Source organism: Oncorhynchus tshawytscha, linkage group LG08, assembly GCF_018296145.1.
Source record: "Oncorhynchus tshawytscha isolate Ot180627B linkage group LG08, Otsh_v2.0, whole genome shotgun sequence".
NCBI lineage: Eukaryota > Metazoa > Chordata > Actinopteri > Salmoniformes > Salmonidae > Oncorhynchus > Oncorhynchus tshawytscha.
In genome coordinates this window covers 83164624-83191562 of record NC_056436.1, presented here as the reverse complement: position 1 = coordinate 83191562, position 26939 = coordinate 83164624, and the positions used below count along the sequence as shown (strand labels likewise).

The 26939-nt window shown below is 42.5% G+C and overlaps 1 protein-coding gene and 1 long non-coding RNA gene across 3 annotated transcripts in view; one reads left to right on the top strand and one right to left on the bottom strand.

The window, feature by feature from the left end:
* LOC121846950 overlaps positions 1-26939 on the bottom strand; it is a 54907-nt gene that overhangs the window by 2953 nt on the left and 25015 nt on the right. The window lies entirely within an intron of this gene.
* The window catches only part of LOC112236059 (annexin A6), a 32576-nt gene continuing 15035 nt past the window's right edge, over positions 9399-26939 (top strand). The window contains exons 1-13 of one of the 2 annotated variants that reach the window (XM_042326108.1): positions 9399-9674; positions 11214-11258; positions 13448-13532; positions 14474-14568; positions 15763-15876; positions 16028-16118; positions 17557-17636; positions 17968-18024; positions 18152-18245; positions 19125-19220; positions 19414-19472; positions 19677-19799; positions 23662-23720. In XM_042326108.1, coding sequence (XP_042182042.1) covers positions 11250-11258; positions 13448-13532; positions 14474-14568; positions 15763-15876; positions 16028-16118; positions 17557-17636; positions 17968-18024; positions 18152-18245; positions 19125-19220; positions 19414-19472; positions 19677-19799; positions 23662-23720 — 962 coding nt within the window. In that variant the 5' untranslated portion in view covers positions 9399-9674; positions 11214-11249. The remainder of the gene's footprint in view (positions 9675-11213; positions 11259-13447; positions 13533-14473; positions 14569-15762; positions 15877-16027; positions 16119-17556; positions 17637-17967; positions 18025-18151; positions 18246-19124; positions 19221-19413; positions 19473-19676; positions 19800-23661; positions 23721-26939) is intronic. The other variant, XM_042326109.1, reaches the window with a different exon arrangement.

The window sequence follows — 26939 nt, the reverse complement described above, 5'->3', positions numbered from 1 at the left end:
ATTGAGGTTTTCCATTATTATCTAAATAATGAGAATTCAGCCCATCTGGCATTTCCCAACTGCCCTACGGCCAGTCAGTTTCTGTCACTACCCCGGCCCTGCCTCTCCACCCTCTGGCCCACCCCTGCCCTGCCTCTCCACCCCCTGGCCCACCCCTGCCCTGCCTCTCCACCCCCTGGCCCACCCCTGCCCTGCCTCTCCACCCCCTGGCCCCACCCCTGCCCTGCCTCTCCACCCCCTGGCCCACCCCGGCCCTGCCTCACCACCCTCTGGCCCACCCCTGCCCTGCCTCTCCACCCCCTGGCCCACCCCTGCCCTGCCTCTCCACCCCCTGGCCCACCCCGGCCCTGCCTCTCCACCCCTGGCCCCCCCGGCCCTGCCCACCTGGCTCAGTACACGCCCATGTACCTTTGACCAATCTCCTCATGGCTCAGGCCTCCTGCCCCAGGGACCCATATCTGCACAACTCAATAACACGGATAAGTTATTCAGACTACCAGTAATGATATTGGTAATGTTGAAACTTCTGTGGATCAGACACACACACACACACACACACACACACACACACACACACACACACACACACACACACACACACACACACACACACACACACACACACATACACATATATACACCAATTTACACACACAAACAACAAATACACAAACACACAATACACACACATTGCTGCTGCTGTGGAAGAGAACAGTCATGGCTCTCACACACACACACACATATACACACACATACACACACACACACACACACACACACACACACACACACACACACACACACACACACACACACACACACACACACACACACACACACACACACACACACACACACACATACAAACTGCTGTGGAACAGAACTGTCATAGTTCGTGAGGAAGGTTTATAAGCAGAGAGAGATAGACAGAATCAAACTGAACCTCAGTAAAGTTCACATGCATACGGGGGGGAAGTGTCTCAAATGGCACCCTATTCCCTTATATAGTGCACTACTTTTGACCAGCGTCCTATGGGCCCGAGTCAAAAGTAGTGCACTATAAAGGGAATAGGGTGCCATTTGAGACCAGTCACTTCCCTGTGTGCTCAGACAGTGGGTTTTTAACATGGAGTGACAAGTAACAAGTCTACCTGACAGATTGTACATACAAAAATTAATTCAGGCAGGAAGAGTGCATATACTGTATATTTATAAATATCCCAAATTGAAAAGCTACTAAATTCTCTCTCTCTCTCTCTCTCTCTGTCTCTGTCTCGCTCTCTCTCTCTCTCTCTGTCTCTCTCTCTCTCTCTCTGTCTCTGTCTCTCTGTCTCTCTGTCTCTCTCTCTCTCTCTCTGTCTCTCTCTGTGTCTCTCTCTCTCTCTCTCTCTCTCTGTCTCTCTCTCTCTCTCTGTCTCTCTCTCTCTCTCTCTCTCTCTCTCTCTCTCTCTCTCTGTCTCTCTCTCTCTCTCTGTCTCTCTCTCTCTGTCTCTCTCTCTCTCTCTGTTTCTCTCTCTCTGTCTCTCTCTCTCTCTCTGTCTCTCTCTCTCTCTGTCTCTCTCTCTCTCTCTCGCTCTCTCTCTCTCATCTTACTAGTTTACTGTCTCTCTCTTTTTCTCCCCAACAAACACCACTCTATAAATACATACTTTGAATTAGAGTCTTTACCTTGTCTCAAATTCGCCCAGACCAAGACTGCTATTTAATTCTTGTTGTTGTGTATCCCGAGTGGACGGACAAATATAACCACTGTCTGTGTTTACTCTTATGAGGGCAAAGTGATTTTTTACGGCCATATATACAGGGCCTGTTGTGTGACCCTCCTACTCACTAGATTTAGCGACAAAGTAGCCTTTCTGACTGGCTGCTGAGTCTGGCCCCGTTTGGCCCATAATGTCCTCATTATTACACACGGCCTGAGTCCCAAATGGCACCATATTCCCTATGTAGTGCACTACTTTTGACCAGAGCCCTATTGTCAAACCACATAGGGAATAGGGTGCCATTTGACACAGTCAGGACTACAGGGTGAGAACTGTGAACAAATCCCGTGCTGAATAACATAAATTCTTTTCTGCTGCAAACTCTACTCTTTAGTTTTTTCTTGGTTGAACCCACATACTGTGGTCACACGGGGATTTCTTTTATTGATAAAAAAGTGGGGCTTTTGTTTTTTCGTTTTTTTTGGGGGGGGGGATGTCTTGTGACTTTGAGATGAAGTTGAACAAGTTGAGATACAGAGATGTGAGGGTGGGAACTCGTATCTGTCAAGGAATCTGATGACGTAGTCTATGTAATGCAGTTCTGAAGCAACAGAGAGCAGTATTTCAAATCAAAGTTCATTGGTCACATACACAGGTTTGCAGATGTTATCGCAGGTGCAGCGAAATGCTTATGTTTTTTTTTAGCTCCAACAGTGCAGTAATATCTAGCTATATACTAACCAAAACATTTTTAAAAAGCAAGAAATTAGTAAATATCAGAACGAGCAATGTCAGCTAGTGGTGACTGTTTAACAGTCTGATGACCTGGAGATCTATTTTTCAGTCTCTCGGTCCCAGCTTTGATGAACCTGCACTGCCTCCGCCTTCTAGATGATAGTGGGGTGAATAACACATGGCTCAGGTGGCTGAGGTCATTGGTGATCTTCTTGGCCTTCCTGTGACACCGGGGGCTTGTGGGCGGTGCAGTTGCCGGAACCAGGTAGTGATACAGCCCCACAGAATGCTCTCAATGGTGTATCTGTAGAAGTTTGTGAGGGTCTTAGGTGCCAACCCGAATTTCCTCCACTGCGGCCCCCGTCGGTGTGGATGGAGGCGTGCTCTCTCGGCTGTCTACTGTAGTAGACTATCAGCGCATTGGTTTTGTTAACTTTAAGATAGAGGTTATTTTCCTGGCACTAAGACTCCACCAGGGATTTCACCTCCTCCCTGTAGGCTGTCTCATCATTGTTAATCAGGACCACCACTGTTGGGTTGTAAGCAAACTTCTTTAATAGAGTTGGAGATGTGGGGTAGGCCACGCAGTCATGGATGTGCAGTGCAACGGGCGATTACGTCGTCAGTAGATCTGTTGGGGCGGTATGCAATTTGCAGTGGGTCTATGGTGTCGGGTAAGATGGAGGTGATATGATCCCTAACTAGCCTCTCAAAGCACTTCATGATGACAGAAGTGATTGCTACAAGGGATTGCCATTTTTATTTTAAAAAATTGTTATTAAAGTTGTATTTAGTTTTTACTTTTTCCACAGAACAAACAAATAAAAATATAATAAAACAGTGCACATATTATCTCACAAGCTTCAAAACAGAACTAAATGGGTTCACAAGCTTCAAAACAGAACTAAATGGGTTTACAAGCTACAGTACAGAACTAAATGGGTTCACAAGCTACAGTACAGAACTAAATGGGTTCACAAGCTACAGTACAGAATTAAATGGGTTCACAAGCTACAGTACTGAACTAAATGGGTTCCCAAGCTACAATACTGAACTAAATGGGTTCACAAGCAGAAGTAATCACCTCCCAGTCTTAGAAACATGACAAATACACGCCCAGCTTCTAGAATTTAAATTTCTACCAGTGATCCTAGCAAGCATTTGCTCATAAGATGCCACTGCCAAAATTGATTCTACACTGTTTCAGTGCAAGAGAGGCCCTTCTAGATTCTAAGGATTACTCTAGTTGCTGTAACCATATCAGCAGTGATTCTTTCCACGGTTTCAGAGTAGGAGTGAATCTTCCAGATTCTAAGGATTACTCTAGCTGCTGTAACCATACCAACAGTGATTCTTTCCACGGTTTCAGAGTAGGAGTGAACCTTTCAGATTCTAAGGATTACTCTAGCTGCTGTAACCATACCAACAGTGATTATGACCACTGTTTCAGAGTAGGAGTGAACCTTCCAGATTCTAAGGATTACTCTAGCTGCTGTAACCATACCAACGGTGATTCTATCCACGGTTTCAGAGAAGGAGTGGCCCTTCCAGATTCTAAGGATTACTCTAGCTGCTGTAACCATACCGACGGTGATTCTATCCACGGTTTCTGAGTAGGAGTGAACCTTCCAGATTCTAAGGAATGGTCTGTTTATACACGTCCATGTTCCCAGTACCCTGCCCTGGTTAAATGTGGTGGTTTGCGCTTTCGGTTTTGTGTGAATGCTGCCAGCTATTCACTGTTTCTGGTTTGGATAAGTCCTAATCGTTCCAGTAGGAACAACATCCTCTATGCACTTCCTGATGAACCCATTCACAGAGTCAGTGTATGCATCTATACTAACGTTATTCCCAAAGGTGACCCGGAACATTTCCCAGTCCGGGTGATCAGATTAGTCTTGAAGCATAGATTCTGATTGTTCAGACCAACTTTGAACAGTCCTTATCACGAGTGTTTCTAGTTTAAGTTTCTGCTTATGGGTGGGGAGGAGCAGGATCGAGGCGTGATCTGATTTGCTGAAGGGAGGGAGGGGGGGGGTACTCGTAGATGTCTCAGAAGGTAGAGTAACAATGGTCAAGCATGTTCTATTTGCGTGTAACACAAGAGATGTGTTGGTAGAATTTCGGGAGCGTTTTCCTCAGATTTCATTTATTAAAGTCCCCAGCTACAATAAATACAGCCTCAGGATATGCAGTTTCCAGTTTGTGCGAAGTCCACTGTAGTTCTTTGAGAGGGGTTGCAGTGTCGGCTTGGGGGTGAATATACACGGCAGTGACAATAACCAAAGACAATTATCTTGGGATGTAATGTAGTTGGCATTTGATGGTGAGATATCCCAGATTGGGAGAACAAAATAACTTGAGTTCCTATAAATTACCACATTCGCACCATGAGTTGTTAGTCATTACATACCCTTCCACCTTTGTTTTCCCAGAGAGTATATTTACAGCCCCTTATGTCTCTCTGAAAGGTGATCCTCGCCCTGAGCTCGTCTCTTTTATTGTCCAGGTCAGGGAAGTAGACTACCTGGTTGGATTTCTGGTGATTGACCGCCGATCTAATATCCAAAAATGTATTTTCGGCTGTAGTAAATAATACCAGAAACGTTTTGAGCAAATAAGGTAAGAAATAACACACACAAAAAAAGTACAAATTCCGCAAAGTTTGCTAGGAGAACAGGGTAACCGTGTTTGTCGGCTCCATCTTGCATATATAACATCTCAGGGATCACATTGCTGTGTAATCTGGCTAACTATAAGAGGAGAAAATAGCCTTGGGCGTCTGTAGTAGACAGCTACTTTTGTTGTTTGTTGTTTAACCATGACAGTAATCCAGGGCATAGTTTCACATTCTGCTCAGGGAAAAGCAGAGTAAAACATACTTACCTTTCCCTGGGATGTGATTGAAAGGTATTAAAGTTACAGCATACAGTGGCAGATTAACTCATTTTATAAAAAGTCTCAAAATGCCATCATACTTTGGCGGGGGTTGGGAACATTTTAATCTCCAAATTCTGTCTACCCTGTTTGTGCTGTGAGGTGCATAACCAGGAAAGCCAGGTGTCTTCTGGGAAGCTAACAGGGGAGAAGTAGTGGCCAGTATTGCTGGCAGTGATGTAAATACAGTCATGATCCAGCTATGAGGGGTGTCAATATCTCTATTTCTCTCTCTTTCTGATTCCCACTGTCCCACACACTCTAATCTCCCGTGGGCAGATGATGCGTGTAGACAAAGAATCTTCCGGGTCTGAATGGGCTGCATGAGACAACTGCGATCGCAACATTTTTGGCAAAATCAACCATTCCTCGCATATTATGCGAGGGCTTGCAAATTTGACCAATCTCCACACTATTTCTGCATAAAACAGTCAAATCATTGCAATATTATCACATAAAACTGACCCATCACCGCAGTAACAAAAAAAAAAGAGGGCTTGCAATTTCAACCAATCATCGTACATTTACCGCATCATATGATTCAATCAACCAATCATCTTTTACATTTACCGCATAATATGGTTCAATCAACCAATCATCTTTTACATTTACCGCATAATATGGTTCAATCAACCAATCATCTTTTACATTTACCGCATAATGTGGTTCAATCAACCAATCAACCACACGTCAACAAACCTTTTCCCTCGTCAGAGCATTTTCTCAACAAAATTGGACAAAATCATTGCAAATTGCCATGCAAAATGTCAGAATTGCGGCACAAAAATCTAGCAATTTATCCCGCAAATATCACAAAACATGTCAGTGAAATCCCAGAGGGATAACAGCATTAGTTCCGTTTTGGGGTTTTCATGGTTATTTGGATTGTGTGAGGATTGGACAAAGACTGTGCTTAGGGTGGCTTCATGTGTTCTTGTGGGAAACTGGGAAGTCTGACATGATTGTGTTCACGTGCCTTTGAAACACTTGTTCAACCACTAAGATTTGAACTTGCAACCTTCCGGTTACTAGTCCAACGGTCTAACGGTCTAACCACCCTGCCGCCCCTGTGTTCACACTGTGTGAACACAGAAGTTAATTATGCAGCTGACCAAATTACACAAGATTTTACTTCTGGGTTAACAGTAATTACTCACACTCTGATCTCTCCTCCCGTTCTCTCTCTCTCTCTCTCTCTCTCTCTCTCTCTCTCTCTCTCTCTCTCTCTCTCTCTCTCTCTCTCTCCCCTCACTCTCTTCTCTCTCTCTCACTCACTCTCTCTCTCCCCTGTCTCTTTCCTTCCCCTCTATCTCTCTCCCGTCTATCTTTTTCTCTCACACTCTACCCCTTTCCCTTTCTCTCTCCCTCACTCTCGCTTTTCTCTCTTGCTCCCCCCTCTCCTATTCTCCCAAGTTCTGATCTCTCTGCCCCTCTCCCCTCTCTGTCACTCTCGCTCTCCTCCTCTCCCTCTCTCTCCCCTCTCTCCCCCTCTTTCCCTCTTGCTCTCTCCCTCGTTCTCTTCCCCCCCCCTCTCTCCCTCTCTCCCTCTTTCTCTCTCCCACTCTCCCTCTCTCCAGTCTAGCTTTACATTACCCTCTGACCGGAATGGCTCCTACCACAGCCAGCAGAGACAGAAATAGCACAGTCACAATCTCTCACACAGAATGCTCAGCTCTGGCAAAGTCACAAACCGGCAGGCCTCACAGCTCACACACACCAGTCATACCTCTCTCTCTCTCACTAAGGTTCAAACTATTATAACAGCGGAATAGTAGATCTGAATATGCTTGTACAGAAGGCTCTGCATGTTGTTTCAATGTTTCAATACTGGCTCCTCTCATAACCTAACATGATTGCAACATTCACTCTGGTGGAGGTGGCTCTGCATGCAACCTGGTCTCAGAGGTAGACGTAGCATAATACACATAATTTGAATCAGGTTAATTTTAGTTTTGAATTAAAGTTGAAAATATGTATTTTCCGGACATTGAAAATACATATTTTCCGGACGTTGAAATCAGTTTCATTTTCGGGTTCTGAATGAAAGTTGAAAAAACATAATTTACAAATGTTGAAAATATTTGTTTTTTTGGTCATTCGTTCTATGGATATTTCAACTGCACACAAAATACATTCTCAGTGATTAATAATGTTTTATAGCCATCACTAGCACATTAGAGGCTGCTTGCTGCCTATTAACATAGACTTGAAATCACTGGCCACTTTAATAAATGGAACACTAGTCACTTTAATAATGTTTGCATATCTTGCATTACTCATCTCATGTGTATACGCTGTATTCTATTGTGTTCTACTGTATCTTAGTCTATGCTGCTCTGACATTGCTCATCCACATACACTACCGGTCAAAAGTTCCTACTCATTCAAGGGTTTTTCTTTATATTTACTATTTTCTAAATTGTAGAATAATAGTGAAGACTTCAAAACTATGAAATAACACATATGGAATCATAAAGTAATCAAAAAAGTGTTAAACAAATCAAAATATATTTTATATTTGAGTTTCTTCAAATAGCCTCCTTTTGTCTTGACAGCTTTTGCACAGTCTCGGCATTCTCTCAACCAGAGATTGTCCTTTAGTTCCCTTTTTTTTTATCAAGGTGGAGACTAAGTAACATCAAATGTCCTTCTAAGTTCTTAGTACTGAACAAAACAACAAGTTATTTGTACTGGAGGCAAAGTGCTGGCAAAGGATGTGTGGGGTTAGGGGCTCCCGAGTGGCGCACTTCATCTCAGTGCAAGAGGAGCCACTACAGTCCCTGGTTCAAATCCAGGCTGTATCACAATGGACCACAATTGGGAGAGTCCCATAGGGCAGCGCAGCGTTGTCCGGGTTTGGCTGGGTGAGGCCATCATTGTAAATAACTGACTTTCCTGGTTAAAGGTAAAGGATGTCGCACCTATCCTGAGATGGTATATTACCCATAGGTCCACTCTACCCAGTGGGGTTCCACTCTATTCACTTTGTGGGTGCTTATCAATACGTTTTTAATAAAGTAAATATCCTCATAGGTGATTGACATTGTCTCTCCTCATTATGGGTAATTTTAAATATCCACTACACCCGACCGGACAATAGTGTGCAACTGCAGCCCGCAATTCAGGGCGTTTCGAGCATCCCATCGGTCCCTGGATGGTCCCTGGATGGTCCCTGGATGGTCCCTGGATGAACATTACACATTTGGATGTGGGTCAAAAGGGAAATAAAAGTATTATCTGAGTTTTCTCGCGCCCCCGCCTCCCAGAGTCCTCCTTGCTAGCTAGTGGGAGTGACACCGGTAGACAGTGTCCTTCGCTCCTACCTGCCGAACACCTGCATTAACAGAACTGCTGGAAAACAGTGCCCAAAAGGTGGGGGCGAAGGACACTGTCTACCAGTCACCCCCACTTACCTACCGCTAGCACAGCAGGCACCGTGTTTTAGCTAACTAGATAGCTTGCTAGTTACGCCATGTGCTAGCTTGCTAGTTAGCTCGCACATAGTGTTGTTCCCGGAGAAAACCATGCCCAACAGGCGGGGACGAAGGACACTGTCTACCAGTCACCTGCTAGTTAGCTAGCTAGTACACAGTGTCGATTCCGCCTGCTGTGTACCGGACCAGCTGGCAGTGTCCTTCGCTCCTGCCTGCCGAACACCTGACCTCGTAGTCATTAACAGAACTGCAGGAAAACAGTGCCCGACAGGCTGGGAGGAAGGACACTGTCTACCGGTGTACGGCTTACTTGCTACCAATGTCAGCCCCGCCCCTTCTTCTGTGAGTTTTTTTTCGGCGGCTGGCATCCAACATTATTGTGCATTAAAGCCACCTCCTGTAGTGGACTGGCCCCACCTCCCTCCTGTCCTAGCTTAGAAATGGACCAATAGAAGTATAAAGAGGGTTTCCAGCACGTGCCAGAATTCCCACATGCAGGAACACCCTGAATTGCTGGCTGCAATTACATCCCTCTTTGACCTGACAGGACCAAAAATAAGTCCTAAAGAAGGTTCATGCTTAGTGGGTATATGGAGCGTCCAGAAAGACCAAACAGCACAAATAAATGAGTTGTTCACATCTTTGTTAATTTACCGTAAACACCATTTTTATTCAGTGTGGAAGGGCTCGCTGTTTGAAAGGCAAACACTTTTTGACGCACTGCCGGTGAGCGCCGCAGTTATTACGTCAGCTCGAGGACAGTGAATAAGACAGCTGGCTGTTTCAACACCGGGCAAAACGCAGGAGAGAGGAGGTCAGCACTGCGCCGTGGGTTGATTTGGATCAAATTAGTTCTGTCAAAGAGGTGAGTTTGCATTTTGCATTGTAACGAGTTTCCTATAGTGTCAAATGCTCAACAATAATATAGGCAAAGATAATGTTGTCGCAAGTCACGTGAAGACAATAACGGAGCTATAACGGTTTGTTTAGGCTATTATTAGCCTAGCCCAAGCCTATAATAGCAAGTTTGTGATATGATAGTAATAAACAGACACTGTCCCATTTTACAAACCAAGAAGTATAAAGAACAACATAGAGAAAAGGATGTTGTAAATGTAAAGCAATGGATTGAGCATAGACATGAGTCATGTCTATTGACATTGATGTCCATTGTGTAAATAGTCAAATTCTAAGTTATGTGTTTTTAGACAGAATAAAATAAATACATTTTTAAAAAAGTTTTAAGCTTTATGAATATGAAGGTGTATAATTTGTTTGGGGTGGGAGCCTGAGAGATGGGGTGTGGTCGTGGACATTCTGTGGCTGTAGGGATTGTGGATCAAACTATTTTAGGAGACTGAACACTGCTGTGGGCTTATCTTAAACAAACTAAGATACCTTTCTTAGATTGTTTATCTCATATCCTCACTAATGGAGAAACTCTCAGAAATCCTACAATTGACTGCAATACTGCGTGCTAGCTTGTCCTCACTGAGTGCTTCTCCTGCGCTATATATTCTTTATGAGAATCTGAATGACTTTTCATCTCATTTGGAAAGTCCAACAGCATTCCCTTTACTGATACACAAATTCTTAAGCTACACAGTTTTTCCATCTATTGTAGAATCCATCATCATAGACCGTGTGCGCTTTGGTTCAAAGTTGAGATGCTTCAAAACAGTTCAACAAGAGTGTCAGAACAAGTTTAACCCAATCGTACCTTTGTAAAAGTAGATGTTTCATTATTACATGTTCTGTGCCCCTTTCTCCACCTCACCAGATGCTAAAGCTAACTACCACTCTGAAAGGGAACCCTGTAGCCTTACTGAACTGCAGGAGAGAAGCAGCCAACATGTTTCCTGCAGAAAACGTGGCTATGCTTTATAACCACTAGGCCATAAGCCAAGCACCCTACATTTACCCTGAACGCGTCAGCATGTGGGTGGGCCCCCGTTGTGTCTTCTCCCTGTATAATCCTATCGCAAGCCAACTAGTGACTTTTATTATGAAACAGTATTTTGATCTTGCAATGCAGTCTTCTCTAGTGCAGGTTCTGTGGATGGTGTTGTGCTGAAATCGGACCACCACCATTCAATGACATATCAAGTATATTTTCATGAGCCTATGGTCCAATAGCATCTCTTTGTTCATCCGGCCACACATGTGGATCACAATCATATCAATCATGTAAACATTGACAGTTAGGATCGATAAGATGGAACAGCCAGAAGAGGACTGGCCACCCCTTGGTTTCTGTAAAAAGCTCTTTGTGACACAACTGCGAGCTGTAAAAAGGGCTCCATTAATTAATACATTTGATTGGTTGATATTGATACCATCTTAAACAGAATGTCAACACGTTTCTCTGTTCTCATTTCTGCTTCGTATATATCTTGTCTTGCAGGTCGATTGTTTCCTGCATATCCTTAAAAGACCAAATATGGAAATGGTAAGTCAATATCATAATCCTGTGTCTGCCATTCTCTCAGTGATATGTGTAGCTACAGTAGATCTATAAGGATAAACATATCCTATTCCATAATGACTGTATGATAATGAGGTAAGGACAGAGGAGGGGTCAGATGAGCAGTCATCAGCCTGTCTGTTTATTGTAATGGCAGCAGTATAAGGTGTCACTTCCCTCTGGCAACCTGGACATGCTATTGACAGACACACAGAGAGAGAGCTCCCGAAGGCATACGGCAGGCCTGCTCCTCTATCTAATGCCAAGCCTCGGACACCCAGGTTCCGCTCGCGTAAGCTCTGAAAGTCCAGTCAACAAGAGGAGATTTGCAAGGATGGCTCTGCTAGACTATTTAATATCAAAACCATGTCCAAGGATGGCCCTGCTAGTGTAACCGATGTGAAATGGCTAGCTAGTTAGCGGTGGTGCGCGCTAATAGCGTTTCAATCGGTGACGTCACTCGCCCTGAGACTTGAAGCCGCGGCTTTTGTGGAGCGATGGGTAACGATGCTTTGTGGGTGTCAGTTGTTGATGTGTGCAGAGCGTCCCTGGTTCGAGCCCGGGTAGGGGCGAGGGGACAGACTAAAGCTATACTGTTACACTAGGTTATTTAATATCAAAACCATGTCCAAGGATGGCTACACCAGAGTAGGAAGACAAACAACAAGTTAGCCATAGCACAGACAGACTGGTGCCAAGGATAGTGCAGTGTCTGGATGGAAGTTACGAGCAGCCAATCACTGCTGTAGTTTAGTTTTATCATCAAAACAAATAGCTCTAGTATTTCACTGGTATCATCTGAACATACTGTGATTATTATCTATGTTCTACTATGCTTATTTGCTGCTTGAACAGTTTGCTGAAAGGACCGTTGCTATAGGCCCGTTGGTTTGGTCCTGTCGCTATGTGGGTGGGACCTCCCAGCTGTCCTGGGGAGTGATGGTCTCTATGGTATGGCTGTAGTAGGGGCACAGCTGAGCATGGGCAGTGGCCTCCTTGGCTGTCTGGCTGGATTTCTGGATAGGAGACATTGGCTGTGTGCCTCAATGCAGCAGAAAGAATCTCCACAGAAACAGCAGCTGAATGGATATGTTTCTCACATACAGGATAAGAAATACACATCAGATATAGGCTGGGGATTCTTCAAGACAGATCTGTAGTCTCTGAGCTGTTTATTTGGTTCTTGTTTATCACGTGATCGTCAACGTGTATTTTCACGTCATATGAACACCGGTATTTTCCGCACTGAATATTTTATTGAATTGCAGCCCTGGTGACTATTGTGTTTTATTGTTACCATGTTGATTTGAAGTCAGCTTCTCTGAAGCCGTGTCAGACCCCTGCAGACTGAGCAGATCTCTGTGTGTGTAACCTGACTCCCCGTTCCTCCCTGCACACACACTGCTGTTCTGGAGGGGGCAGCTGTAGGCAGGCGGGCAGACTGGTGTCAGCTGTCTGTCTGCCTGTCAACCCTCTGCTCAGGGCAGCCACAGCCCCTTCCTGCTCCCTGTACACCCACACAGCCACTTCCTGCTCCCTGTACACCCACACAGCCACTTCCTGCTCCCTGTACACCCACACAGCCACTTCCTGCTCCCTATACACCTACACAGCCCCTTCCTGCTCCCTGTACACCCACACAGCCACTTCCTGCTCCCTGTACACCCACACAGCCCCTTCCTGCTCCCTGTACACCCACACAGCCACTTCCTGCTCCCTGTACACCCACACAGCCACTTCCTGCTCCCTGTACACCCACACAGCCACTTCCTGCTCCCTGTTTCACCCACACAGCCCCTTCCTGCTCCCTGTTCACCCACACAGCCACTTCCTGCTCCCTGTTCACCCACTCAGCCACTTCCTGCTCCCTGTACACCCACACAGCCCCTTCCTGCTCCCTGTTCACCCACACAGCCCCTCAAAGGCCATCATATACTCCAACACAGCCCACAAACACACCCATAACCCCTCACTTCCCTGTGACTTTAATTAAACCTGGGACAGGCCCAGAGCAATTCCTGGCCCCTCATTCATTCTTCTGTGCCGAACGAGTCATACCAAGCTTCCAGTTTTCTCAATCAACCTTTGCTCTGAAACTCATTGTTATGAATGAAAATGTGTTCTTTAACAACTGACCTGATAAAGTGAATAAAATATAATTAATATTTTTCTAGGGGTTCCGAGGCACAGTAACCGATGCTCCAGACTTTGATGCCAGTGCAGATGCTGAGACACTCTACAATGCCATGAAAGGCATCGGTGAGTAACACCGTAGCTACACTCAGTATCCACTTTAGGGCAGGGGTACACTAGCCTGGTAAAACCAAACAGAACACTGCACTGCACTTTGTTTCAGTTTACTTCAGTTCTGTCTGGTTTATTAACCAGGCTAGAGATACACAACTCCAACACCAGTATTCACGGCTGTTTAGAACAGGGCTGATTTAACCCTGTTCCTGGAGAGATACCATCCTGTAAGTTTTAACCACCAACCCTGTTCCTGGAGAGATACCGTCCTGTAGGTTTTAACTCCAACCCTGTTCCTGGAGAGATACCATCCTGTAGGTTTTAACTCCAACCCTGTTCCTGGAGAGATACCATCCTGTAGGTTTTCACTCCAACCCTGTTCCTGGAGAGCTACCCTCCTGTAGGTTTTCACTCCAACCCTGTTCATGGAGAGCTACCCTCCTCTAGGTTTAAAACTCCAACCCTGTTCCTGGAGAGCTACCCTCCTGTAGGTTTTCACTCCAACCCCATTCCTGGAGAGATACCGTCCTGTAGGTTTTAACTCTAACCCTGTTCCTGGAGAGCTACCGTCCTGTAGGTTTTCACTCCAACCCCATTCCTGGAGAGATACCGTCCTGTAGGTTTTAACTCTAACCCTGTTCCTGGAGAGATACCGTCCTGTAGGTTTTTAACTCCAACCCTGTTCCTGGAGAGATACCGTCCTGTAAGTTTTCACTCTAACCCTAATCTAGCACACCTGATTCTGGTAATTAGCCGGTTGATAAGAATCAGTTTAGTTACAACGGGCGTTGGAGCAAAAATTTAGAGGAGGGTAGCTCATAGGAATAGATTAGAATCAGTCTATTTCAGTGGTGTAGCTCTCCAGGAACAGGATTGGAAAGCCCTGGCTGACAAGGTTCTAAAGTCAAATGTTACTAATGATGTTACTGATGATCTTCCTCTGTGCTCTGCAGGCAGCGACAAGGAGGCCATCTTGGATTTGGTCACTGGCCGAAGCAATGCTCAGAGACAGGAGATTGTACAGGCGTACAAGTCTAGCTATGGGAAGGTACAGGAACATCACATCATAACATCTAACATCACATCTATCATCACGTTTCTGTACCTTTCCAGAGCTGGACCTGGATTGCATTGAAATCATTTTTTGGGGGGGGGGGGATTCATGTACATAAACATCACTATATATCAGAAAGGTCCCATTGTTACTTTGACCCACTCTATCATCTATAGTTAATACCAGGTAAATACTGGATCAGTACCAGCTAAAACCACGGTGTAAAATTTAGCTATACCACAAATTGCACAATTCAGTGTGCCATTTATTAGAAGGTACAATACATTCTTGGTTAAATTCCAGAGGTGCATGCATCAGTTTGTGAACATTAGCTAACGTTAGCTAACATTTCCCATTTGTGTTGTTCTATGCTAACGTTAGCTAACATTTTCCATTTGTGTTGTTCTATGCTAACATTAGCTAACATTTACCGTTTGTGTTGTTTTATGCTAACATTTTCCATTTGTGTTGTTCTATGCTAACATTAGCTAACATTTCCCATTTGTGTTGTTCTATGCTAACGTTAGCTAACATTTCCCATTTGTGTTGTTCTATGCTAACGTTAGCTAACATTTCCCATTTGTGTTGTTCTATGCTAACGTTAGCTAACATTTCCCATTTGTGTTGTTCTATGCTAACGTTAGCTAACATTTCCCATTTGTGTTGTTCTTTGCTAACATTAGCTAACATTTTCCATTTGTGTTGTTTTGTGCTAACATTAGCTAACAGTCTGCGAAGGTAGTGTGCAGAGAACGTCAGTGTCTGTTTTGGGGTCTAAACTGCTACTACAAATAATAATGTAACCCTGTAGGCTTTCCCATTACATGTAGTAGGAATAGCAACGTCATTTGCAGTTTGACTATTATCCCTAAACTGCCTCAGTTATCCTTACAAAAAATGATCTGTTTAATGTTTCACTGTAACATTTTGGAATATTCATTCAAATCGTTCAACTGAAATTGTTGCTAAGTAACATGTTTGCCGCTAACAGAAGCGTTGTTGAACTCACTATACTCTACTGAGCACGTTGTGTCACAAATCATGACAGGATAACTTCAAAACAGACACGTGTCTTACTAATTGTGTTGAATTCTTTAAGGTAAGTTTGGCCAGTCAATTTGCAATTCACAATTCAGTGTGCGCACACCGTGAGAGGGTAACTTCCTAACAGATGTCTCTGTTCCCCAGGACCTGATAGATGACCTGAAGTATGAGCTGACGGGGCATTTTGAACGCCTCATCGTCAGTCTGATGAGACCCCAGGCCTACCATGATGCCAAAGAGATCCACGATGCCATCAAAGTAAGATAATGTCTTCGAGATTTTGGAAATAAAAAGTTAAGAAACAGGAAAATGATCAGAATTGAGAATACCCACATCAGACACCAACTGTTAGACAGTCCAGTTAGTAACTTGTGTCATTCTGTATTTCATGTAATGCTTTATTTCTAAGGGGGCAGGAACAGATGAGAAGTGCCTGATTGAAGTCTTGGCCTCGAGGAACAACCAACAGATACACGACCTGGTGGAGGCATACAAGGATGGTAAGATATATTTCCTCCTCCCATTAGAATAGATGGTAAGATATATTTCCTAATAATCTCCCATAATCTCCCATTAGAAGCATTAGAAGCTGAATGGTGGAGATGCCTGCAGATCTATGATCTATAGTTAAAGCAACGTCAGCAGAAGAACTGCTTCTCGGGGGCTTCATGAAATGGGTTTCCATGGCCGAGCAGTCGCACACAAGCCTAAGATCACCATGCGCAATGCCAAGCGTCGGCTGGACTCGGAGCAGTGGAAACTTGTTCTCTGCAGTGATTAATTACGCTTCACCATCTGGCAGCCCGACGGACGAATCTGGGTTTGGCAGATGCCAGGAGAACGCTACCTGCCCCAATACATAGTGCCAACAGTAAATTTTGGCGGAGGAGGAATAATGGTCTGGGGTTGTTTTCATGGTTCGGACTAGGCCCCTTAGTTCCAGTGAAGGGAGATCTTAACCTTACAGCATACAATGACATTCTAGATGTTTCTGTGCTTCTAACTTTGTGGCAACAGTTTGGGGAAGGCCCTTTCCTGTTTCAGCATGACAATGCCCCCGTTCACAAAGCGAGGTCCATACAGAAATGGTTTGCAGAGATCAGTGTGGAAGAACTGGACTGGCCTGCACAGAGCCCTGACCTCAACCCCATCGAATACCTTTGGGATGAATTGGAACACCGACTGCGAGCCAGGCCTAATCAACCAACATCAGTGCCCGACCTCACTAATGCTCTTCAATCAATCAAATGTATTTATAAAGCCCTTCTTCATCAGCTGATGTCACAAAGTGCTGTACAGAAACCCAGCCTAAAACTCCAAACAGCAAGCAATGCAGGTGTAGAAGCACGGTGGCTAGGAAAAACTCCCTAGAAAGGCCAGAACCTAGGATGAAGCCTAGCGAGAAACCTGGCTATGAGGGGTGGCCAGTCCTCTTCTGGCTGTGCCGGGTGGAGATTATAACAGAACATGGCAAAGATGTTCAAATGTTCATAGATGACCAACAGGGTCAAATAATAATCAGCACACTGTTTGTAGAGGGTGCAACAGGTCAGCACCTCAGGAGTAAATGTCAGCTGGCTTTTCATAGCCGATCGTTCAGAATATCTCTACCGCTCCTGCTGTCTCGAGAGAGTTGAAAACAGCAGGTCTGAGATGTCCGGTGAACAGGTCAGGGGTTCCATAGCCGCATGGCTGAATGGAAGCAAGTCCCTGCAGCAATGTTCCAACATCTAATGGAAAGCCTTCCCAGAAGAGTGGAGGTTGTCATAGCAGCAAATGGGGGGGACCAACTCCATATTAATGCCCACGATTTTGGAATGAGATGTTCGATGAGCAGGTTGTCAACTTACTACTGGTCATGTAGTGTATGACAAACACAGCATGTTCCAGTGAAATCCTGGTTGCGTTATTAACTGCCTGTGTTGTTACTGTCTTCAGCTTACGGCTCAGACATCGAGGAGGACGTTACAGGAGAGACCTCAGGGCACTTTAAGAAGATGCTGGTGGTTTTACTCCAGGTAAGTTGTTTTATAAGGACACAGCCATGGAAACAGGAAATGTAAATCGATCTATATGTGATTTGACTATTGGAAAGGCTGTCAATAGCTTGTTTTCTGATTTTTGTTATTTTGTAAGTAGATCTAGTCTGGGTACCAATCTGTTACTGAACTTGTTGTTGTCCTAACCAAGGCATTTGTATAGCTGTTTAGTCAGGTGTGTGTGTGTGTGTGTGTGTGTGTGTGTGTGTGTGTGTGTGTGTGTGTGTGTGTGTGTGTGTGTGTGTGTGTGTGTGTGTGTGTGTGTGTGTGTGTGTGTGTGTGTGTGTGTGTGTGTGTGTGTTTTCTCCAGGGAACCAGAGATGAACCAGGAGTAGTGCATACTGATCTAATAGAGGAGGATGCTCAGGTGAGTGTTTAAACCATTAGAACACGTTCCCCATAATATAAACACCAAGCATTTGATCCCCTACCCAACCCTATCAACCTCACCCCTTTCTTCCTGTCTCTAACTATCACTTTTCAACACTTTTCAGGTGCTGTTTGCAGCCGGGGAGGAGCAGTGGGGCACAGAGGAGTCCATTTTCATTATGTTGCTGGGAAACCGCAGTTTCGACCACCTACAGATGGGTGAGTATAACACTGGGGTACATAAACATGAGGCTGAGTGCGACAACAGTATCATGACCTCAGCCTGTTAAACAGCCACCACTAACATTGAGTGGCTGCTGCCAACACACTGACAATGACACTGACTCAACTCCAGCCACTTTAATAATGGGAATTGATGGGAAATTATGTAAATATATAAACAATGCTACCTTATATAATGTTACTTACCCTACATTATTCATCTCATATGCATACGTATATACTGTACTCTATATCATCGACTGCATCCTTATGTAATACATGTATCACTAGCCACTTTAACTATGCCACTTTGTTTACATACTCATCTCATATGTATATACTGTACTCGATATCAGCTACTGTATCTTGCCTATGCTGCTCTGTACCATCACTCATTCATATATCCTTATGTACATATTCTTTATCCCCTTACACTGTGTATAAGACAGTAGTTTTGGAATTGTTAGTTAGATTACTTGTTCGTTATTACTGCATTGTCGGAACTAGAAGCACAAGCATTTCGCTACACTCGCATTAACATCTGCTAACCATGTGTATGTGACAAATAAAATTTTATTTGATACTGGTTACTTCCCAAATGGCACCCTACTCCCTACATAGTGCGCTGTCCATAACCCATAGATGTTAACAGTAGTGCACTATGTAACGAATAGGGTTCCATTTGGAACGTATCCATTATGACGTCAGTGTGACATTTACTAGTGTGAATGGGTCATTTCTTGTCACACCCACAACACACAGGGATCCTGGTTGTATCAGGCTGCTGAGTTATGTGTCTGTGGTCTGGTCTCAGTAGTTCACTGACTAGGATACCATGCCAGGGAATGACTCCGTTCTCTTGTCTTCTTCCTGCAGTGTTTGATAAGTACCAGGAGATAGCAGAGACGTCCATAGAGGACAGTATCAAGAGTGAGCTGTCTGGGGACTTTGAGAACCTCATGTTGGCTGTCGGTACGTGTTGGACTCTTTCTGATAACACACATGACGTTCCTTTCCGCCTGGTTAAAAATCAGTCGGAGCCAAATTGAAATCAAATTGAACACCGTGGAGTTCGCTCACCATCGTTCAGTCTGGTCTAATCATACCTAGTCAAGTCATCCACGAACCCTTATTCTGTCTGTCTTGTGCGTCTTGTCTCCTACAGTCCAGTGCATCAGGAGTGTACCTATGTACTTCGCCAAGCGTCTCTACAAGTCTATGAAGGTCAAATCAACTGCTTATTCTTATTGAAGTATTTCAGCTGCGCTCATATCAATCTCACTCTGACCAACAAGCTCTCAATTCAATTCAAAGGGATGTATTGTCATGGGGAAACATATGTTAACGTTGCCAAAGCAAGTGAAATGGATAAACAAAAGTGGAATAAACAATAAAAAGTTAACAGTAAATCTCTCTCTCTCTCTCCAGGGTCTTGGTACGCAAGACAACACTCTGATCAGGATCATGATCTGTCGTTCTGAGATAGACATGCTGGATATTCGGGAGTGCTTCCGTATGTGCTATGAGAAGTCCCTGTACAACATGATCAAGGTGATACAGCTTAACTTATCTTAAACCTCCAGACGTTATAATGCCTCTTGTTTGAAGTTCTGTCTTAGTTCTTAGTCACCTTGTCTAGTGACTGAGTTCTTAGTCACCTTGTCTAGTGACTGAGTTCTTAGTCACCTTGTCTAGTGACTGAGTTCTTAGTCACCTTGTCTAGTGACTGAGTTCTTAGTCACCTTGTCTAGTGACTGAGTTCTTAGTCACCTTGTCTAGTGACTGAGTTCTTAGTCACCTTGTCTAGTGACTGAGTTCTTAGTCACCTTGTCTCGTGACTGAGTTCTTAGTCACCTTGTCTCGTGACTGAGTTCTTAGTCACCTTGTCTAGTGACTGAGTTCTTAGTCACCTTGTCTAGTGACTGAGTTCTTAGTCACCTTGTCTAGTGACTGAGTTCTTAGTCACCTTGTCTAGTGACTGAGTTCTTAGTCACCTTGTCTCGTGACTGAGTTCTTAGTCACCTTGTCTAGTGACTGAGTTCTTAGTCACCTTGTCTAGTGACTGAGTTCTTAGTCACCTTGTCTCGTGACTGAGTTCTTAGTCACCTTGTCTCGTGACTGAGTTCTTAGTCACCTTGTCTAGTGACTGAGTTCTTAGTCACCTTGTCTAGTGACTGAGTTCTTAGTCACCTTGTCTAGTGACTGAGTTCTTAGTCACCTTGTCTCGTGACTGAGTTCTTAGTCACCTTGTCTAGTGACTGAGTTCTTAGTCACCTTGTCTAGTGACTGAGTTCTTAGTCACCTTGTCTAGTGACCGAGTTCTTAGTCACCTTGTCTAGTGACTGAGTTCTTAGTCACCTTGTCTAGTGACTGAGTTCTTAGTCACCTTGTCTCGTGACTGAGTTCTTAGTCACCTTGTCTAGTGACTGAGTTCTTAGTCACCTTGTCTCGTGACTGAGTTCTTAGTCACCTTGTCTCGTGACTGAGTTCTTAGTCACCTTGTCTCGTGACTGAGTTCTTAGTCACCTTGTCTAGTGACTGAGTTCTTAGTCACCTTGTCTAGTGACTGAGATAAGAGTAACATTATGACTCCATACTGTCTATCTTCCTGTCTGTCTAACTAGCTATCTGTCTGTCTAACTAGCTATCTGTCTGTCTAACTAGCTATCTGTCTATCTAACTAGCTATCTGTCTATCTAACTATCTATCTGTCTGTCTAACTAAAGCAAGCAAGTTATGCAACTAGCTATCTGTCTATCTAACTAGCTATCTGTCTATCTAACTATCAATATGTCTATCTAACTAGCTATCTGTATATCTAACTAGCTATCTGTATATCTAACTAGCTATCTGTATATCTAACTATCTATATGTCTATCTAACTATCTAACTAGCTATCTGTCTATCTAACTAGCTATCTGTCTATCTAACTAGCTATCTGTCTATCTAACTATCTAACTAGCTATCTGTATATCTAACTAGCTATATGTCTGTCTAACTAGCTATCAGTCTATCTAACTAGCTATCTGTCTATCTAACTAGCTATCAGTCTATCTAACTATATATATGTCTATCTAACTAGCTGTCTGTCTATCTAACTATCTAACTAGCTATCTGTCTATCTAACTAGCTATCTGTCTATCTAACTATCTGTATATATCCCTGTCTTTCTAACTATCTATATGTTTATCTAACTAGCTATCAGTCTATCTAACTATCTAACTAGCTATCTGTCTATCTAACTAGCTATGTCTATCTAACTAGCTGTCTGTCTATCTAACTAGCTATCTGTCTATCTAACTATCTAACTAGCTATCTGTCTATCTAACTAGCTATCTGTCTATCTAACTAGCTATCAATCTATCTAACTAGCTATCTGTCTTTCTAACTATATATATATATATATGTCTATCTAACTAGCTAGCTATCTAACTATCTGTATATATCCCTGTCTTTCTAACTATCTATATGTCTAACTATCTATCTGTCTATCTACCAATCTATATGTCTATCTAACTAGCTATCTGTCTATCTAACTAACTATCTGTATATCTCCCTGTCTATCCAACTAGTTATCTGGCTATCTAACTAGCTATCTGTCTGTCTAACTAGCTATCTGTCTATCTAACTAGCTATCTGTATATCTAACTATCTATATGTCTATCTAACTATCTAACTAGCTATCTGTCTATCTAACTAGCTATCTGTCTATCTAACTATCTAACTAGCTATCTGTCTATCTAACTATCTAACTAGCTATCTGTATATCTAACTAGCTATATGTCTGTCTAACTAGCTATCAGTCTTTCTAACTAGCTATCTGTCTATCTGTACATCTCCATGTCTATCTAACTTGCTATCTATATAGCTGTATATATCCCTGTCTATCTAACTAGCTATATGTCTATATAACTAACTATCTGTATATCTCCCTGTCTATCTAACTAGCTATCTGTCTATCTAACTAGCTCTCTGTCTATCTAACTAACTATCTGTATATCTCCCTTTCTATCCACCTAGCTATCTGTCTATCTAACTAAATATCTGTATATTTCCCTGTCTGTCTAACTAGTTATCTGTCTATCTAACTAGCTATATGTCTATCTAACTAGCTATATGTCTATCTAACTAGTGATATGTCTAACTAGCTAACTAGCTATATGTCTATCCGTCTATCTAACTAGCTATATGTCTATCTAACTAGCTATATGTCTATCTAACTAGCTATATGTCTATCTAACTAGCTATATGTCTATCTAACTAGCTATATGTCTATCTAACTAGCTATCAGTCTATATAACTAGCTATCTGTCTATCTAACTAGCTATATGTCTATCTAACTAGTGATATGTCTATCTAACTAGCTAACTAGCTATATGTCTATCCGTCTATCTAACTAGCTATATGTCTATCTGTATATCTCTCAGTCTATCTATCTAATTACCTATCTGTCTAACTAGCTATATGTCTATCTAACTAGCTATATGTCTATCTAACTAGCTATATGTCTATCTAACTAGCTATATGTCTATCTAACTAGCTATATGTCTATCTAACTAGCTATATGTCTATCTAACTAGCTATATGTCTATCTAACTAGCTATATGTCTATCTAACTAGCTATATGTCTATCTAACTAGCTATATGTCTATCTAACTAGCTATATGTCTATCTGTATATCTCTCAGTCTATCTATCTAATTACCTATCTGTCTAACTAGCTATATGTCTATCTAACTAGCTATATGTCTATCTAACTAGCTATATGTCTATCTAACTAGCTATATGTCTATCTGTATATCTCTCAGTCTATCTATCTAATTACCTATCTGTCTAACTAGCTATATGTCTATCAAACTAGCTATCTGTTTGTCCAACTAGTTATCTGTCTATCTGTACATCTCCATGTCTATCTAACTTGCTATCTAACTAGCTCTCTGTCTATCTAACTAACTATCTGTATATCTCCCTTTCTATCCACCTAGCTATCTGTCTATCTAACTAAATATCTGTATATTTCCCTGTCTGTCTAACTAGTTATCTGTCTATCTAACTAGCTATCTGTCTGTCTAACTAGATATATGTCTGTCTAACTAGTTATCTGTCTGTCTAACTAGCTATGTGTTTGTCAAACTAGTTATCTGTATGTCTCCCTGTCTATCTAGGTGTCTGTCTATCTAACTAGCTTTCTGTCTGTATATGTCAATTTCTATCTAACTAGCTGTCTGTCTGTCTAACTAGCTATCTGTTTGTCTAACTAGTTATCTGTATATCTCCCTATCTATCTAGCTGTCTGTCTATCTAACTAGCTGTCTCTCTATATGTCCCTGTCTAACTAACTATCTGTATATCTCCCTGACTGTATATATTTTAACATGGTGTCTTAATGTTCCGTCTGGTCTTCTACCCATCAGGAAGACACATCAGGAGATTACAAGAGGACTCTGCTCGCCCTGTGTGGAGGAGACGATGAGTAAGTCAGTTACTGCTGATTGATGGAGCTCATCATTACTGGGTATTTTTAGTAGTTCATGTTCACCGCTTGGGGGTGACATTGCACCATCTCAGTTTATCCACAGTTGGCAGATTCGACAATGACTTTTTCTGAGAAAACATTAAGCCAAGGAGCTGAAACCCAAAGCTTCCCTAAAGAGTGAGAGAATTTAGAATGAAATGTTGTCATAGTTCAGGAATGAGTCAGAGGAGAAATACTGTTCATATATAACTCTCAACAGGCAAACCTGAAGGGTCAGAACGGAGTCTGCTTATAGTGTAAAGGGTGGGGGAGTGCAAAGCTGACATAAGGAATTATGGTCATGATATCGATGTTGTGGTCATACTAAGATGGTCATACTGTGGATAATTTTGCTATTTGATTTTGAATTGTGTGACCCCTTTAGGTATCAACATAAAAAAGAGGTATTTGATAAAATAACAATTTTGTCCTTTACTACTAAAGCCGATAGAAACGCATTGAGTAACACATTCATACATGTCAAAAAGAACAGTCAGAAAAGAAATCATAAAAACAAGGTTCTGAAGTGTCTATGCTATACCAGGAGATACAGAGCATTCAGAGAAAGTATTCAGACCCCTTCTCTTTTTCTAAATGTTGTTACGTTACAGCCTTATTCTAAAATGGATTAAATTATATTTTTTCCTCATCAATCTACACACAATACCCCATAATGACATCACAATACCCCATAATGACATCACAATACCCCATAATGACACCACAATACCCCATAATGACATCACAATACCCCATAATGACATCACAATACCCCATAATGACACCACAATACCCCATAATGACATCACAATACCCCATAATGACATCACAATACCCCATAATGACACCACAATACCCCATAATGACATCACAATACCCCATAATGACACCACAATACTCCATAATGACATCAAAATACCCCATAATGACAAAGTGAAAACAGGTTTTTAGAAATACCTTATTTACATAAGTATTCAGACTATTTGCTATGATACTCAAAATGGAGCTCAGGTGCATTCTGTTTCCATTGATGATCCTTGAGATGTTTCTACAACTTGATTGGAGTCCACCTGTGGTAAATTCAATTGATTGGACATGATTTGGAAAGGCACACACCTGTCTATATAAGGTCCCACAGTTGACAGTGCATGTCATAGCTAAAACCAAGCCATGAGGTTGAAGGAATTGTCCGTAGAGCTCCGAGAAAGGATTGTGTCGAGGCACAGATCTGGGGAAGTGTACCAAAACATTTCTGCAGCGTTGAAGGTCTCAAAGAACACAGTGGCCTCCATCGTTCTTAAATGGAAGAAGTTTGGAACCACCAAGACTCTTCCTAGAGCTGGCTGCCCCGACAAACTGAGCAATCGGGGGAGATGGGCCTTGGAGGTGACCAAGAACCCGATGTCTCCTGACACTTGTGGGGGTCGTAAAGCAAAACGGAAAACACCTTCGCGAGAGGCTCATCTTTCCATATAGTTGTCATAATAGTTTGTAGTTCACACCTTCTGGACGCTGCGGACATTTACGCGACGAGACCAATTTTCGGGACGTCTCATGTTCCGACAAACACCCCTGTAGCTCTGCCACCGCAGATGCAGAAGTGCAATATAGGCAGATGTGGTGGATTGAGACGCATCCAATAATATCTCTAGTTTAAACTGAAGGATTTTGATGGGGATTCTTTGGTTATTTAACTTAGATTGGCATACCCGTGCAATAATCAACTCTAAGGGGTTAAAACAGCCATAAACCCTATTGCGACGGGGGAAATGGAAGCTTGTTGTGTGCAACAGAGAGTGGCAATGAAAGCTTCACACGTATTTGTCTTCTTGCTAAAAATAGTTATATTCGGGTAACGATGACGTGGACATGGATTTTAAGGCAGCCCCCTGCACCTCTCCGAGTCAGAGGAAAATGAGGAAGACACATTTAGTTTGAATGCATTCACTTGTGCAACTGATTACGGTATTCCCCATTTCCTTCCTATTTATGGGTAACAGGGTTGACGTGTTATGCTTGACCCACTCAGTTTTTTGTCACCACAAAACACCAGGAAATGTCCAGAAAGAGTACAACCCAGCTCACATTCTTTTACACTATGAATTGATTATTCAATGTTTTCTTTAGAAAATACAATTCTAAAGCAATAGTTAAATAAAACTAGAGTTCAGTTCACGTGACAGGGTTGACCTTAAAATGAGGGATATATATATATATATATATATATATATATATATATATATATATATATATACAGTGGGGAGAACAAGTATTTGATACACTGCCGATTTTGCAGGTTTTCCTACTTACAAAGCATGTAGAGGTCTGTATTTTTTTAAATCATAGGTACACTTCAACTGTGAGAGACGGAATCTAAAACAAAAATCCAGAAAATCACATTGTATGATTTTTAAGTAATTAATTTGCATTTTATTGTATGACATAAGTATTTGATACATCAGAAAAGCAGAACTTAATATTTGGTACAGAAACCTTTGTTTGCAATTACAGAGATCATACGTTTCCTGTAGTTCTTGACCAGGTTTGCACACACTTATGTCATGCAATAAAATGCAAATTAAATGCAAATTACAGACCTCTACATGCTTTGTAAGTAGGAAAACCTGCAAAATCGGCAGTGTATCAAATACTTGTTCTCCCCACTGTATATACAGTATATATATATAAAATTATTTATTTAATCTGATTAATAAATAAATCATTATCTTAAGAAAGGATTTGTAACTGTTGCCTTTTTTCATGTAAATAAACCAGATTTAGGTCTATATTAAAGGGCACCTCATTTAATATAACAGGCTTTTTTTTTTTAAATCAATGTTGGTGAACAATTTCTACTTAAAATATCAAAGGGACGCAAAAGGTACTCTTTACGTAGAACGACACAGCTACTTTCAGGAAGTATTATTAGGAGAGAAAACAGAGTTGTCAAGAGAACATGATGTCTTGTGGAACATGTCAGATCTCAGAATAGCATATCTGATCTAGGAAATGAACCATATGTGTATTAGATAGCCAGTTCTCTTTGTGTGTGTGTGAGGGGGGGGTAGCTCTGTGGTTTTGTTGTGGGGGGTCCAGGTTAGCTCTGTGGTTTTGTTGTGGGGGTCCGGGTTAGCTCTGTGGTTTTGTTGTGGGGGTCCGGGTTAGCTCTGTGGTTTT